Consider the following 16,663-nt stretch of genomic DNA (forward strand, 5'->3'; position numbering starts at 1 on the left):
ACAAAAGAGCAAGATGTTGTTTTACAGATGACAATGTTGAATGTTATAACCACTGTTGATACAATTTACTCACAGAATAAGTATTCTCTGAATGTGATTGAGGGATGCGAGGGTCCGGTCTTCTAAATGTAAATCCAGTAGAAGCATTCAAAAATTGTTTCTGACAGGTGTTAGTATGTAGGGGCTAAATCAACCAGCCTAATGGATCCATAGTGGATGTGTTAAGGGAACCATTCTGTACCATTACATTTATGTCAGCCAGTGTATGATTTGTGTATTGCTGCCAAGTTTCATAAGCAGCTAACGAGGGAATTGAGGGGGAATTGACATTTTTTACTGTTGTCAAACCATAACATGTAGTCTGTTGAACAGATTGATTAAGAAATAACATCTGAGACGGGATCAAGCATGCACGATGCAAGGATTCAGTATGCCGCACCTGCCAGTCTTTAGTTCCCCAGATAGATTTCAATTCTACTTGGTCCTTCCAAAAATCATTACCCTTAAGTGCCAAATCGGTTATAAATTTGGAAGAATACATTAATTTAGTCTTTGACAGCATGTACTTCGTGCCCCTTGGTGCACTTACTTTGTAATAGTGAGACCTGGGGTCAGATAGATTGTAGCCTGAAAAGTAAATGAACTTATTTTTCTGTGTTCTGGAACTTTCCTGAAATGGAGCAGGACAATGCTCCCATTGGGTATAATTAACATGATTTCTAATTGCGTTTGATTTATGTAAAAAATGCATTCCGGGTGTGATGACGTCACCCAGGGACACCCGAAAGACGTTTGGCATCCTGATGGTAATCTCGTAAGCTACCTTGTCCCAAACAATGCCTTCAACAATGGGAAAAGCTGAAATGTTAACGCGAGTTCTATCTGCGATGAAGTGTGAGGGGCAAGAACTCCATCTACCAAATGGACAGCAGAGTGTTCCGGTAAATAATGTCCATTTAGCAAAAGAAAAAAGACAGTCACAAAGCCAATCCACATAAAGAGAAAAATCATCGTAAGTGCCAGCCAAACGTAAGTGCAAGGAGGCACCAGGTACATTTGTCGAAACCAAGAAACGAAAATGCACATTCTGCTTGGGGGATCCTCCACCTTGGAAATCGAAGAAGACAAAGAAGAAGATGAAGAAAAGATATCTCTGTCCATATAATAATCACTCAAACCTAGATGGAACATCGGGGTTGATCAGGATTGAAGGATGACTGTGGTGCAGCATTGGGAAGGAACTCTGAAGGCTTCAGTGGCGACAAGGCATAATCCAGATGAGCAGCAGTCAAAGTTGAGGATACAACTGGCAACATATCAATAGCTGTTTCCACATCCCGTACTTGCTGCACAGGATTCGGTGTAGATGACATTGTAGTAAGGGAAAAATCTATTTTTGGAGTGTTCCTAGGCACATTATTCAGAATTGGCCAACTGGTGTAGGTTCAATAGAAATGTATAGGTTCTTCTTGTGCCAGGCAATGGAGGCAAAATTACTGTACGAGTACCCTTCTATCCAAGGACTGATACTGCTGCACGATAGGAGGGACGAAATTATTTTCTGTTCTCTAATTCTCCCGGACCATATCATCCACTTTCAGAAACCAGCCTGTGACAAGAATCAGCACTCTAGTGTCGGCAGATGAGGGCAACTGAGCTGTTGCATGAGTATCTTGTGTCTTTTGTAGAGCCTGCAACATAGTACAATCGTTATCTACGTCAAACGTCGTGGCAGCCACCGCAACGTCTAGACCATCAAGGTCTGGCACAAACTGTTTAATGCCAAAAAGCATTTTGTATGGGGTCCGCCCACTCAGAGATCTTCTTGGGAGATTATTTAGTGCATTTTGGACATCATACAAGTGATGCAGCCAACCTCGACCAGTATCTAAATCTCTAGCTGTCGAAGACTGCTTTAAGTCACGGTTAATTCGCTCCACTACGGAATTGCCCTCAGGCCTGTATGGAGACGAAAATTGCAGCAGTACCCCCAACAACATCATTGTGTCCTTGTAAGCCTTAGAGACAAACACCGGACCTTAATCCGAATGGAACGTGCCGCATGCAAATGTTCCGACAAAGACACACAAGTCTCTTATGACATTTTGAGCGTCAGCACTATGTTGTGGCCACACCCAAAGGAATCTCGTGCACGAATCCACTGCAACTAAGATGTATTTATAAGCAGTGTCTGACGACAAAGGGCCTCAGTGATCAAGATATATACAACCAACCGGATGGTTCAATATGTATAGCTGCGTATGCAGTGGGTGTGTGACAGTCAATGATTTTATTTGTTGACAAACGTCACAGGACAGAGCGTAATTGTGGGTCTGTCGGTACAAGCCGCGCCACCAGTAACACTGCTGCAAGAGGGACACTTGCAGAAACTCCAGCATGTGCTGAAGCCATGCGCTGCTATGATCACAGGAAGTCTGCGGTCCTCGTTAGGAATCAGCCGATCCCCAACAGACGGTACTGTAGCTATTGGAACTTGTTCCGGGGACAAATTATAAGAATATTTGGACAGGAACCTGTGAGGGAACTTCGTCCCATCCTTAGTAGCCGCTATGGCGGCAAGAATATCATTATCAGTTTTTGTCATGGTTCTTGTAATTGCTGCTACTGAACATGTGGACATGTGGCAACTGCAGATTTGGCTGCTTCATCAGCCAAGGAATTGCCCACTGAATGTGCTCTCACACACTGATGGCCAAGAGTATGTATAATATGTGTGAGTGGCAGGCTTTCCTTGAGAGTGGCCACTTGAACCCAAACCGTTTTATGCTTAATTGTGCTACCTTTCGCGAAAATCATTCCATGACCAGAAGATCAAATTGTCATTGTATGATTGCACACAATAAAAGGAATTGCACACTATTAGAGTGCGGATTGTTGGATCTGAAAATTCTAGAGCCAACACCAAAGCACGCAGCTCAGCCAATTGAGCTGAATAGTCTCCTAAAGACTGTGTATGTACCACAGAAGATTGGAACTCGCCGTCAACCATTGTACTTACGACTATTGGGCAGGCAGCCGAATAGGCATGTTTTGAGCCTACGGCTGGCTGAGCAGGCTTGTTGGTGTGAAGTATACACTCGTACCTTTCAAGAGGAAGCATTGATGACGGTGGTTCATGAACCTGTTCGTACTGCAAAGACTCTTGTGTCTGCAAAGACGGGTCAAAGATAAAGGTGACATCAGCCAATGTCAATGAACTTGCCCATTGAATCCAACGATGGGTGTAAAGCCTTAGAATTTGGAACACTTGCCTTGGTCACCCCTTCTTGACAAAATCATAAGAATGCGTTTACCTTGTGCAAGAGAGCGTTCTTAAGGATTATTCCGTAGGAGAAATTTGCATCTCGGATGAAGTGTACAAGTGTGATTTGTATGCAATGGGGATTGTATCCCCTTCTTTGAATGTCAAGTACGTGTAACCCACTGTACCTGGAACGATTTGTATGACTAAATTTGTTGTATTGTCATGAGTTAACAGAAATTTTGCCGCAAGCATATCTGCTTGCAAAGATCGAAGAATCACCGTATGTTCCAGAAGCCAGCTGGCAGAACAAAAGGTTGGTTGTATCAAAGCATAGATTGGTTTGATACACTGGGCACAATCGGGTATATAAGTACGCCCGAAATTAGAGAAACCCAGCAAAGATGGTAACTTTTTCAGAGACGATGGAGAGTGCAATTGAGCACATTTCAAGAAATGAGGGGCCAAGCCTCTACCTTCATTGTTGAGTTGGTAACCCAAAAAGATGACTGTCAAACAGGCAATGCGTGATTTTATAAAAGTTACATTTGTACCCTAGGTCGGTAAATGACATTAGGATGCGATCAACTCGGACCATATGTGGAATCAACTCATCATCTGTTAAATATATGTCATCCACATAAGAGACAGCATCTGGGTCTATATTGTGTAACAGTGAGACCACAGACGCTGCAAAAGCCCCTGGACTGATCTTATACCCCATGGGCAAGCCTGAAAATCTTTCTTTGGCTGCCGATTCCAGTAAATGTGGTCCAGTCACGGCTCTCTGGAGCCAGATTGTGACTAAAAACTGTTGGAGATATCTAGGGTCGTACTATATCTTTTGCGTACTATGTTATTGCCCAAAGCAGAGCTGGGTGCGCTTTGTACTGCAAATGTGCGCACATGACTTCAAATTTCTGTAATCCAATACTATACGATAAGAGCCATCCGGTTTCACTATCGGGAAAAGAGGATTATTCATTGCTGAAACAGGGTTCAATTACACCCTGATATTCCAATTGCTTTATATTTTGTTAATGGCAGCTTTGGCCTTGCGTTTGATGGGATATTGGGCCTGGAGGCTGAGGCATAGAACGTAAAGGTATCTCATGTGCCGGAGAAAATTTGTCCCAGCCCACCTGATTATGATACACAGCCGGCGCCAAAGCAAGTGCCCATTCTGACGTGAAATTCGTTTTTTGCTTGGTAATGTTACGTCCTCCCCCTATGAAGATGCTAACAGGAATGGGGGTGGACAATCTGCCTCCGCAAGCAAACTGTCATATGAAGAAGTTAGGTGTTCCCAAACGATTGCCTTAACTTCCCACCTAATATCACCCTCAATTTTGAGGGTGACTTCATATAATCTATCAGGTGGTGCAACTCATGTATCTGCTGTTTCTACCGTTAAAAAAGTATCAGTTGCTGTCACCTCCAGACAAGGACGCAGTGCCTCCTGCACTATGGTAACTTCCGCCGCACTGTCTAGGAGAGTCACAGCCCATCTCCAATCGTGGAGTAGAGTTCTCACCATCTGAGTCATATTTCAGCGTCAAAGCTGCAACTTTGTTCGTCTGAAATGGGGCACGACGCGGAGGTTGTCCCTCCGTCTTTGATTTAACTTCAAATTGTCTTGGCTGATCTTATCTTGGTTGACTGGAATCACCGTGCCTTTGATCCTGACGCTCCACTCCACCGAATTGCCAGTCTGAGGATTCCTGAAGGAACGAGGAGAACTAGGATCAGGAAATTGAAATCGTTCCTGGGTCTTTAGTTTAGTGTGGTCACGCAAATCATAATTACGCTCAGAAGTGTCAGGGGTCGGTGAACCAGCATGCAAATCCTGCTTCTGTTGTTGCTACCGCTTATTCTTACTCCAATTCTTTTTAGGAAAGAATGGTCGCTCCTCCTTTTCAACTTAGGGCTTAGTTGGTTGTTGAGTTTGAGTGAAAGCTTTAACTCCCAAATTATTACGGCCCAAGGCTTTATATGCCTTAGCTAATATTTTTGGCAATTCCCATGGTTTATCCACATCAGGAACCGCCTCTAAGCGCTGACTCACCTGTAAGCTCACTGCTTCCCCTTTTAGATTCGCTAGGATCATATCAGACACAACAGGGAATGCCCCCCCAGTCTCATACCCAACTCCAGCGCGACATCCGCACCTTGTTCATCCTGAACTTTCCTTATAACCGTCGGAAGCACCGTCATGGAGGGGGTACCAAAACACAGAGAATACACAGCAGCAATCACTCCTCCCCAGGCGTTAGTCGGCCACATTGGGAACTGAGCCTTTCGGCATACTCATTGTCAATATCCTGTGTTTTTCTACCGGAGATGTGTGTGTGAAAACAGCATTGAGTTGTTCAAATTTTTCAGCCAACCAACACAGGAATTCATCTCTATTCTGAGGGCGCTTCCCCATCACAGAATTAACCATGAGAGGACTAGTTATTACACATCCTTGACCCGGTGGCTGTGAGTTTGGTGAATATGAATCCAATTGGTATGTAATACTCTCAGCTCTGCTATGGTAAGATTCAAATAATTAGGATGCAGAGTATTGCCCGCCAAAACGGGCCAAGTGGCCCCATCGACTGACAATGGGCCGAGACGGACCGACGTAACAGGGTGAGGAAAGGCACCACCATTGAACCAGATAGTGTGTTGCCAAGCCGACAACGGAACTTCAAGCAAATTATAGGGCCGGTATCTCGCCGGGACTACACCTAGCTCATACTCATGAAACAATTGATCATTTCCGTCCACAGCCTGAACTTTAACCCAGGTGTAAAAAACACTTGAAGCGATAGGCAGCATTTGCCTCCATGACAAAAATAAAGTCCGCCCCAGCAACGGGCACTCCGTGTTGGGCCAAATGTGCTGTAGCAGCTGCGTTCGGTGCTGTAATATTATTAGCCATGACTGATACCATAAGCCAAACGGTAGGACAAAGCCGGGTTGTATTTAGAACCTTTTAAAATTCACGCTTGAAAAACCTATAAATCTCAAATACAGGAGGTTTGTCCCTCGCACCACCGATGTCTCCGATACTGGTGGGAGGGTACTGTGGAGAAGCACAAGCGCTACTCAGGGGTCTCGTGAATAAGTACCAGACCAAACTTTGGCGGCGCCATGTTGTAGGGATTCTGCACATATACAGAACTATGCACAGGATTATGGGACCTCGGTGTATATGGCATATGCCTTCCTACCGCCTTAGTACCTACGAGCCCAGGACCGACTAGCTATAGTGTCACACTCGCTCTCCCACTCAAAAATTGACAAACAAATGATTAGACAACCCAGAACACAACACTCCCGGATCTCTCAGGAATTGCGGTAACAAGACACCCCTTTCATTCACTTCTCTTGTACCTGTCCACAACAAAATCTGACAGAGTCACTGAATTAGTTTAAAATATTTATTTTGCTCTAAAATGCAGTATACATGCCACTACAAGCGTAATAATGCATAATACAAATATTGTCAGCATAGTAGCAAGTCCATACATTATGAAGGGAGATTTCATCTGACAAAGACATTGGAAACGGGACTACAGTGCCCAAGCTCCCTCCCCATGGACTGAATATGAAGTATTATATAATAGAAGATCTCTGGGCTTTGTCAGCAGAACCCATACCTTAAGGACATAGATGGTAATTCTACATCACAGGTGCGTATTGCTCTTCTCCCTGGAAAGGTCACTCTCCAAGTGTTGCTGTGTTAAAACATGCAGTCTCAGAATATCAAAATACAAGTGTCCCGCAAACAGCAGCTGCTGGGTATGTTTTGTCTATGTGCTAGGGCCTGACCAGAATAACAAGGGGCACTGTAAATAGTCTTGCGTAAGAAAAAGCTTCTAGTAACGTGTGCAAAATCAGCATCATGGCTCCTGGGCTCATGCTAACTGAAAGATGTCGACAGTGCCCTAGCAAACACGTGACAGCACAAGATATGGTATTGGGTACTGTGGCTCCCAAGACCCTCCAAGATAAGTGGAGCTTGCCCTATTTCATCCTAGAGAGAAAAGGGGAGGTCATCTACTTTGTGGACATTGGCGCATGCAGGAACTTCAACCGCCTTAAACCCTACTACAACAGGGCAGATGTGACCATGCTCATGGTCACAGATGAGGAGCAGGAAGCAGAGAGTGAAACGCTCCCTGACCTCCTGTCAAATAATCCATAGATGGGTCAGTACAAGGAGTGGCCTTGTCAGACACCGTCACCACCCAACAGCAGACTGATTGCAGGCAAGTCCTTCTCTTTGAACCCTGGTCAGACTAGCTGGTGTACCTATGACTTGGACACTGGTGTAAGCTTACCGGTCAAAAACAAAATTTACAGGCAGTCTGATCACGAGAAAGAGAGCATCGAAGCTGAAGTAAGCAAGCTGCTGGAATTGGGAGTCATAGAAACTATCTGAGAGCACATGGGCCAGCCCAGTCGTCTTAGTCCACTAACCTCATTCCCGGGGTGGTAAGAAAGAAATCAGGTTCTCTGTGGACTATAGGGACCTCCATACCATGACCAAGACTAATGCGCACCCAATTCATAGGGCAGACAAATTGATTGAAATCTTAGGAGCAGCCACATATCTGCGTACTTTTGATCTCGCATCAGGATACTGACAAATAGGTCTGACTCCAGGAGCCAACGAGATATCTGCATTTTCAACCGCAGACGGGCAATATCAGTTTACTGTTATGTCTTTTGGTCTGAATAATACAGCTGCCTCTTTTCGGAGGTTGGTGAATAAAGTCTTGGCTGGCAGTCCTTTAGTGCAGCTTATCTTGACAATATTGCTGTATTTAGCACCACCGGGACAGATCACCTGATCCACCTTGGGAAAGTATTAGAAGCTCAGCGCAAAGCAGGGCTCACGATCAAGGCAAGCAAATGCCAGATAGGGCAGCGAAAGCTTGTATACCCGGGCCACCTTGTGGGAGGAGGCCAGGTTCAACCCTTGCAACCCAAGATCCAAACTATCCTGGATTGGGTGGCTTCAACAACCCAGACTCAAGTCAGGGCCTTTCTTGGCTTGACTGTGTACTATCGGAGACTTGTGAAGGATTATGGCACCATGGTGGCACCAGTCACAGAACTGACCTCCAAACAAATACCCAAAAAGGTGAACTGGACAGTGAGCTGTCAAAAGTCTTTTTACGCTCTGAAGGAAGCAATGTGCTCTGCACCTGTTCTGAAAGCTCCACATCATGCCAAGCAATTAATTGTGTAGACTAATGCCCCTAACATGGGATAGGAGCTGTCCTATCCCAATTAAATGAAGAAGGTCAAGACTAGCCTGTGGTTTTCCTCAACAGAAGTATATCCCCCAGGTAACAGCGTTGGTGTGTCATTGAGAGGGAAGCCTTTGCTGTGGTCTGGTCCCTGAAGAAGCTGAGGCCATACCTGTTTGGTTCTCACTTCATTGTTCAAACCTACCACAGGCCTCTTAGATTGTTAATGCCATTGAAAGGCGAGAACCCTAATCTACTAAGGTGGTCCATATCCCTACAAGGAATGGACTTTGAAGTGGAACACCGACCTGGAACTGCCCATGGAAATGCAGATATACTTTCCAAGGCTTCCACTTAGATGATGAAGACTCACCAGGGGAAGGGTACTCTCAGTCTCTTTCGTTTGGGGATCATGTAGGAAAGTGCCTCTCTTTGTCATGGTTAGCCCCCCACTTTTTGCCTGATGTGATTTTGAACTGTGAGTGCACTGAGTCCCTGCTAACCAGGTTCCCAGTGCCAGATATCCTTTCCCAAAAACTGTACCAAACGGCACAACTTCTGTAGCCCCTGTAAACCCCAGTAAATGTTACCACTGATTCCCAAGGCATGGGGGCAGGAGGAGGTTCCCCAGGGACCCCTCATTCTGATCCGGCAGTGTCGTAATCTCAGGCCGCATGTCAAGTTGCAGAACAAACCGAAGAGTTGATATGGCACACAGCCCTGTGTACCATGCCAACCCTGCACTGCAAAAGATACAGGTAAGCCACCCCTACTGCAGACCTTTATCCCTAAGGCATGGTGCACTATTTCCTATGTGAGGGCCTATCAGCATGAGCAGATGGGTCTTTAAAATATCCAGTCCATTCTGTGCGCTGTAAGTGAAAAGGGACGCCATAAAAAATACATGGGCTGGATACTTAACACTAGTGTCCTAGCTCCATGGTGGCTCCAATGATTTCTAAGATGTTTGGTACCAAACGTCTTGTCATAGTAAATCCTTCTTGATATCAGTGTTGGATTTATTAATAAATTCACATAGGAGACCTTTTTAGAGGATCCCCGAAACATTACAACCGCTGGTGTGGTCCCTGTCTAGTTTGAGTCACCTTGCCATCACCAGGCATGTTTCTGGAGTCCTGGGTAGAGAGCCAGAGCTCTCCGGATCCAGAAACGATGCCTGCTCTGGGCAGAGGTGGTCACACCTCCCCCCTGCAGGATCTGTCTTGGCAAGAGCGGGAACTTTAAAGGATGTGCCACCTTTGAACCCTGCCCCCAGCTTCTGCTGTTAGAAGCAAATGGTGACCCCCCGTCCTTCTGCACTTTTGACTTGCTGGAAAATTAGGTAAAGTAGGAGATGGGTCTACCTCCCCCCTGTACCACCCCTCAGGTGGGGCAGATGAGGTAGACCCCAATTTACACTATCCGACATCTTGAGGATGGGGATGGTAGTAAATTAGAAGTCAGGGTAGACCCACCCCCACGTGGGGTGAGCATAAAAATGGAGTAGACACCCTACAGGTAGACAGCCCCTTGGCTACTGCCTGGTTGCCCCTAAAAACACACCTAAATTCAGTGTGTGTGTGGCTTCCAGAGAACCTGCCTTCAGATTCGAAGGACCTAAAGAAGATGACGAAGAAGACCGCTGGTGGACCAGGAACTGAATCCTGCTGCAGAAGAAACGGGCGCAAACCCTACAAACTGCAACCAGATTCGACAACTGGGACCTGATGTCCTTCCTGAACCCTGCAAAGTCTCCAAGAAACCCCAGAGCCCCCACAGACTTTGCCAATTACCAAGAAACTCCCTTTAGACGCTCTTGTCCCCAGTGTCATCCGGTGAAGAAACCGCCATGGTTGAGGACTGGCACAGTGTCAAAGCGACTGACAACTGAAAAGAAACGTTGCAGTTTCCCAGGCCTTTTGCTTCACCAGTCCAGTGGATTAGACCGCTGCATGCCTCCATCACCTTGAGGGATCCTCTCAGCATAATGACAACTGCTGTAAACAACCCCATCCCTAAAAGCCCATACCCTCTTGCCGGTGACTTCGACGGCGTACTGCAGCAATGTGGGCATGACCGCCTACTCAGTGACTGTCTGCTCTGCATAACACCTGTGGACTGTCCACTGCCTATGAACTTCGAAAATCCTTGGCGGAGTCCTCCCTCCAGTGACCGCAAGAGTATCTGAATCGGCGGTCCTCGGCTATCCAAATCTACAACAGCTCACCCACACTACCACAAAAAGAGTTAGTATTATGTTCTTGTTGCCTCTGTCTTCCTCAGGAGATTTCACGCACTCTCTTCATAGTGTAGTTCATTTTACTACACTGTACAGAGAGGCGGTAGCTTACATAGACCGATTGAAAGTCTGTTATCCTTGTAATTGTTAGGGTGTTTTTTTTGGAGTATCTGATGCCTGGCGGAGTTGAGGGCTTATAAGGTCAGTAAAAGCTGTTCCACTATTTTGGGTAAGCCACGTTTATTAGCATATATTGGGTTTTTCATCTATAATTATGTGTTAGAGTTCTTATTGGTACTGAAATGCCAATCTTTCATTTAATAGCAGCTTATGTAAACAATTATTAAATGCAAATTTATATATTGAAGAATCTTTAATGTGTATGATCCTCACAGGTTGTAGGTGCAGAGAACGGGGTCCTCAGACAACAACTGTGGTACTAGAGAGCCAATGGGTGATCTGTTGAGGTCAGCGATGTCTTGGGAGCTGTCCTTAAGCCAAGGGTCAGCTGGTTACTGAATGTGTGGTACAGCAGGGCCAGTCTGTTAATGTCACATTGGTGCATCCCTGATGGAGTCAGCATGCCTTAGTATGTTCCACTAATAATATATACCTGGTTGAGGCCATATTATAATTTGTGCCCAGGGTGCGCTGCAGGCGTGTGTGCCTACTTTGTGCACCTCCATGACTCAGTGGTATTACAGAAGCTGCTACAGACGCTTGTGCACAGCACTATCATGAGAGGGCATTCTTCATTTGCATTGGAGTGTAGTCTTCTGACCAGGCGCGGCCAGCACAGAAATTGTTTTTTATTTTCCCTATCCGGTCGTCTGTCGACTTCGTCCCGCCCCTCCCTGCCACACCGCTGTTACCTGTGCTGGTCGCGCCTGCTTCTGACACAGCACTCTGTAGGGGGGAAAGAGAGTCTCATGGACCTCATGGATCCCTCTACAGGCAGACGCAGTCACTCATTGCACTCGCCTGCTGGGGGATTTATCTCCCCCCTTCAAAGTGCAGGTGGGTTGCTGCCTGTACAGAGAAACAAGGAGTGACTTTGAAACAGCTGCTCTGTATTTCATTGAATGCACTACCTCCAGAGCAGTGCAAGTTCGTAGCTGCCCCGAGGGCAGCGCATTCATCACAACATAGCACAATTACCCCGTTTGTGCCCGGCGACATGCTCAAAAGATGTGCCGTGGTACAAACAGGGAATGTGTGCCTTATTTGTTTTTGGGCCCTGGAGTCTACAGGTAACTGAAAGTGATGTATTAAATATTTAATTCCCTCCTTATATACTTTTTAAACAATAAGTCCTACTTCATTTGATTGTCCAGACATCTGTTCTGCTTTCCACACCCTAGATTGAATACTTGCATTGCTAATAACTTTGCCTCTGATAATTAGATTTATAGATTCAGAGACAGTATAATGATATTTTATTGATGCCTCATTTAGTGTAAATTAATTTTAGTTTAGTTATTTCTTTTATACCTTTTTGGAAAACATAGTAGATTTCATGAGAACCATGTATAGGTGATGTTGCTGCCATGGGGTCTCAAGCGATTAGGATGCTGTCTGTATGATGGTGCTGTCTGTGAGTGTTGGATTTCTCTACTCCACACTCACACATTGGTGTGTCTCATCCACCAGTGTATTCTACTCTGCAGTTGACATTGGAAGACCTTCCTGCGGATACTTGTTAATTTTTCATTATAAAGCATGGATTTCTCCCTCAAACATGCTATAATACCTGGAGCGTAATACATAATCTGTCCCCTCTCTTTAGGGGTTCCGCTTATTACCGCTGTCTTTTCACTAAACACCAACCCAGAGGAGGAAACATGTGCACAAGAGAAGACAGAAGCTGTTAAAGGAACGTCAGGTCAGCACAAAATACATTCATTGTTATAATTAAAAGATGGTGGATTTTCTCATAGACTCTCACTAATATTGATTCACTATTATTTTTTGTGTGAACTTAAGAGCATTTCTGACTTGCTGGTGAAAGAGATGTATTTCACTGTAAAGGCAGAATTCTTATGAAAGCTTTTGAAGCCGGACTTTTAACTATTCTTTGGGACTTCAGAGTGGTGTGGTGCTGAATGAAAGTCCTACATAAATTAAACAATATGGCTGATAAGACTTAGATATGCCTTCCATGCTCGATCTGTCCCTCCAAAAAAATGCAAATTAAACCCAGGATCTATTTGAACTGGCACTTCTATGAGCAAGGATTGAACATTGATCAGGAAATATAAGGAGTTCCTTTACCCGTCAAGAAAACTTAAGTGGTACACTACAGAGATGTGTGTGATTACATGGAGTTCCCTGGTGTAGTTCCTGGTCAGGTTCTTGACAAGAGCTCTTTCCTAGTCCCTGCAAAATCAACCTGACTATACCTGTATGATAATGAGAATACTCTACAGAAATTTGCAATATATTGGTCCCTCAAATGTGTACATGACCACACCACCTTTTTACTAGGTATGTTTGATACATACATTTGAAAACTTGCCCTCTTGCAATTACAAAAGCATGTATTATTTTTTATGTGTTTCCGTTTTTTTTTTCAAGAGTTTTATATAGCGCGAACTAAGACCCGAAGATATCAGGTATCAGAATGCTTTACATGAGGGCCAGTTTCATTACAGATGGATACATTAATTTTTGTTAGGCATGGGGAGATTAAGCGTTTTGTCCGGAATCACAGGATGTTGAGCGTCCATGCCGAGACTTGAACCCAGTTCCACAGCTTCGAGGTTGACCGCTCTAGCCGTAAGGCTGCATCTTCTCCCCGTTGCTTACCAATATTGATAAGATGCTCTACACTTTATTATTACTATTTGTTCAGTTAATACAATATTTTCATTTATGTAGATGACTTCTCTGGTACTTGTAGGCTCACCTGTTCCGCTATAGTTATGGCATAAAAGTTCCAGTATGCTTGAGATATTTATAAAACTCGTCCCAATCCAAATCACCTAGTGACTACTGCTGACTATTGATTAATGGCTTGCAGTATTTCATAATTAGTATTCACCAACCTCCTAGAGGATGTGATGTCTGTCTCCTGCACTTACATCACTGAATTAAAATTCACGATAAATGACAGGTAATTGAATAATATTTAATCAGTGTTAAGTGGTAAGCATTTGTCCTGGCGTACCACAAACACATACCTCCATAACTCTAGTGATTCATTCAAGAGAACCACTAACACTTTGACTGTTGTAAAAGAAATCAGACACTTAGGAAAGCTCATTGAAATCGAACACGTTTTATGTAAAAAAAGCTGGTATGCATAAAAAATATTCTAAGTACAATTTGGCATTTCAACGACGAGCGCTTCTCCATCTAATCTTCTCGAGCACGTACTGCTAAATATGATACATTTTTCCAATACTTTTATATACTTTTACCCAATGCAATAAGCAGTGAACAGAACATGCGATCAAACAGAAATTCCAGATATACACTAACAAGAAGGTGCCTGGATCTTCTCGTGGGAAGAATGTGAGAAGGCCTTAGATACAAAATTTTAAAAAACAGGCTATGGTAAGAGCTGACTTCAATAAATTAGCATTTTTTGCTTAGTTATGCCAGCTTCAAAAAGTGCCAATGCAAGCTTGTACAGGCAACTGTCTGATGTTACCTTTTTTACTTGTGGTTTGTAAAAACAATTGATAACAATTTGAGTATGTGTGCAAGTAACATAGTCGCTGTACACCTGTGAAACAGCATAGTGGTGCATGTTGTTAGAAAATGCAGGTGGAAGCGTAGTATGCAGCAAAACACCTAACAGAAATCTACAACATAGTTACTTTTCCATAATAACTATGAAGACTGTAATTCCATAGGAAGAATTAGAATGACCGAAGTACTTCTATTAATTACAATAAACTGGCTTGTTTGTGTCTCCACGTTTCCTAAATTTTTGCCAATTAATAAACCACTGAGCTCTTCTCACTTGCTGAACTGATCAATATGTACCTATCACTTAAGATATCTAACATTTGCCTTTAGGTGAACTGCTTTACTCTTGTGAATAATAGAGCTGACAAACATTTCTCATTCAGTGCACATTGTAGCACTTGCCCATCAAAGGGCAGACTGATATCCAATAACTGGTTAGCAATCATAGCATGCCTGTAGCTTGACTGGCAGCCTTTTATATATGGAAATGTACAGTTGTATTTTGCTGAACAAACCAAGTACAGTTGTTCCTAATGTATTTAATGTTCTTCATTCTTTTTCATGCCTATCAGACTCTCGAAGTATGTTTGTGAAAGAGTCCTCTACATGTTATGAAAGCCCGAAGAACTCTACTTGTCCATCGATAATAGACCAGTCCCAAGTTGTCCAAATTGATAAGCTCTCCCTCTTCTCTGATGGTAAACATACATTTGAAAGAGAAATAAATTATCTACACAACCAGACATATCATTCTGGAAAGAAGGCCTTTGCTTGCAGTGATTGTTGGAAGAGCTTTACTCAGAAGTCAGATCTTCGTCGTCATCAGAGAATTCACACAGGTGAAAAGCCATATTCCTGCAATGAGTGTGAGATGAGGTTTACTCAGCAGGCAGGACTTAAACGTCACCAGAGATTCCACAGTGGTGAGAAACATTTCCCCTGCACTGAATGTGAAAAGAGCTTTGTATATAAGTCAGATTTTGATCGCCACCAGAGGATCCACAAGCGTGAGAAAATGTATAACTGCACTGTATGTGAGAAGAGCTTTACTCACATGTCAACTCTTCATCGTCACCAAAGAATCCACAATGATGAGAAATCCTTTTCCTGTACTGACTGCGAGGAGAGCTTTTTGCAAAAGTCAAATTTTCTACGTCACCAGAGAATGCACACAGGTGGGAAACTCATTCATTGCACTGAATGTGAGAAGAGCTTTGTATTTAAATCAGATTTTCAACGTCACCAGAGAAGGCACACTGGTGAGAAACCCTTTTCCTGCACCGAGTGTGGGAAGTGCTTTACACGAAAGGCAGCCCTTCAACATCACCAGAGCATCCACAAGTGAGTGAAGACCTTTCCTCGCAATCAGTGTGAGAAGAGTTTTAACGAACACATAACTTTAAAACATCACCAGATAATGCACATAGGTTCAAAGCCATTTTATGCCTCCTTTTAATTAAATATCACTATTTGTTTTGTTTACTTCATAGTTCTTATACCCAACATCTGCAAACAAGCTTAAACTGTTGTAAAAACTTCCTAATTTAAAAAATAAATGAATGAGAGTGGAAGTTGAACTACAGATCTTTCCCCTTCAATCTACTTGTTAGTAGGCATTCATTATAAGCCATGTTTAGCCCTTGCACTGGTGTGTCTCTTGAGGTGTAATTAGTCACACAGCTTTGAATGACTCGCTCCAGATTAAATATCTCTTGGCGTGATTAAAGCTTTGCAATGTGAGGTTCTATGAAGTATTCATTGTGTGTCACACTGTATGTTTAGTATTCTTTATAAAGTAAGTGTGATTGTTTCAAATGTATGTTTGTTATCACAGCCTGAGTTCTCCTTTGTTTCAGTGATTACACTCAATCTGTGTTAGGTAACAGGAACAATATGGGATCTTACCAATCCTCATGTCTCTAAAACTTTGAGAGTTTGTTTTTAGAGACACAGTTATAAGTTCTTGTAAAAATACAAGACTTTGTTACTCTCTAGAATTGCAGCTGAAACATGGTGTCTTTATCTGAAATATTCCCCTTAGTGGCAGTGCTTTTAATTGTATATTAGTCTGTAAAACATGACATTGTCATTGACATTTTAGAACATTTTGTTTTGCAGGTTAGGATTGAGTCCATCTGCTTCACCATTAGAAATTGGGCATGGTATGAAGGTTTGGCATGACCTATCCATCAATATGGAATTGAACAAAACTACAGCTGTAGC

At 43.5% G+C, this 16,663-nt stretch overlaps 1 protein-coding gene across 9 annotated transcripts in view; it reads left to right on the top strand.

The window, feature by feature from the left end:
• LOC146785760 (uncharacterized) overlaps positions 1-16,180 on the top strand; it is a 135,084-nt gene extending 118,904 nt beyond the window's left edge. For 7 of the 9 annotated variants that reach the window (XM_085635009.1, XM_085635008.1, XM_085635010.1 and 4 more), the window contains 2 exons: positions 12,534-12,629; positions 15,013-16,180. In XM_085635009.1, the coding sequence (XP_085491135.1) occupies positions 12,534-12,629; positions 15,013-15,785 (869 nt within the window). In that variant the 3' untranslated portion in view covers positions 15,786-16,180. The remainder of the gene's footprint in view (positions 1-12,533; positions 12,630-15,012) is intronic. The other 2 variants (XM_085635015.1, XM_085635016.1) reach the window with 1 other exon arrangement.
• Positions 16,181-16,663: the final 483 nt, after the last annotated feature.

This window comes from Triturus cristatus, chromosome 11, assembly GCF_964204655.1.
Source record: "Triturus cristatus chromosome 11, aTriCri1.1, whole genome shotgun sequence".
Lineage (NCBI taxonomy): Eukaryota > Metazoa > Chordata > Amphibia > Caudata > Salamandridae > Triturus > Triturus cristatus.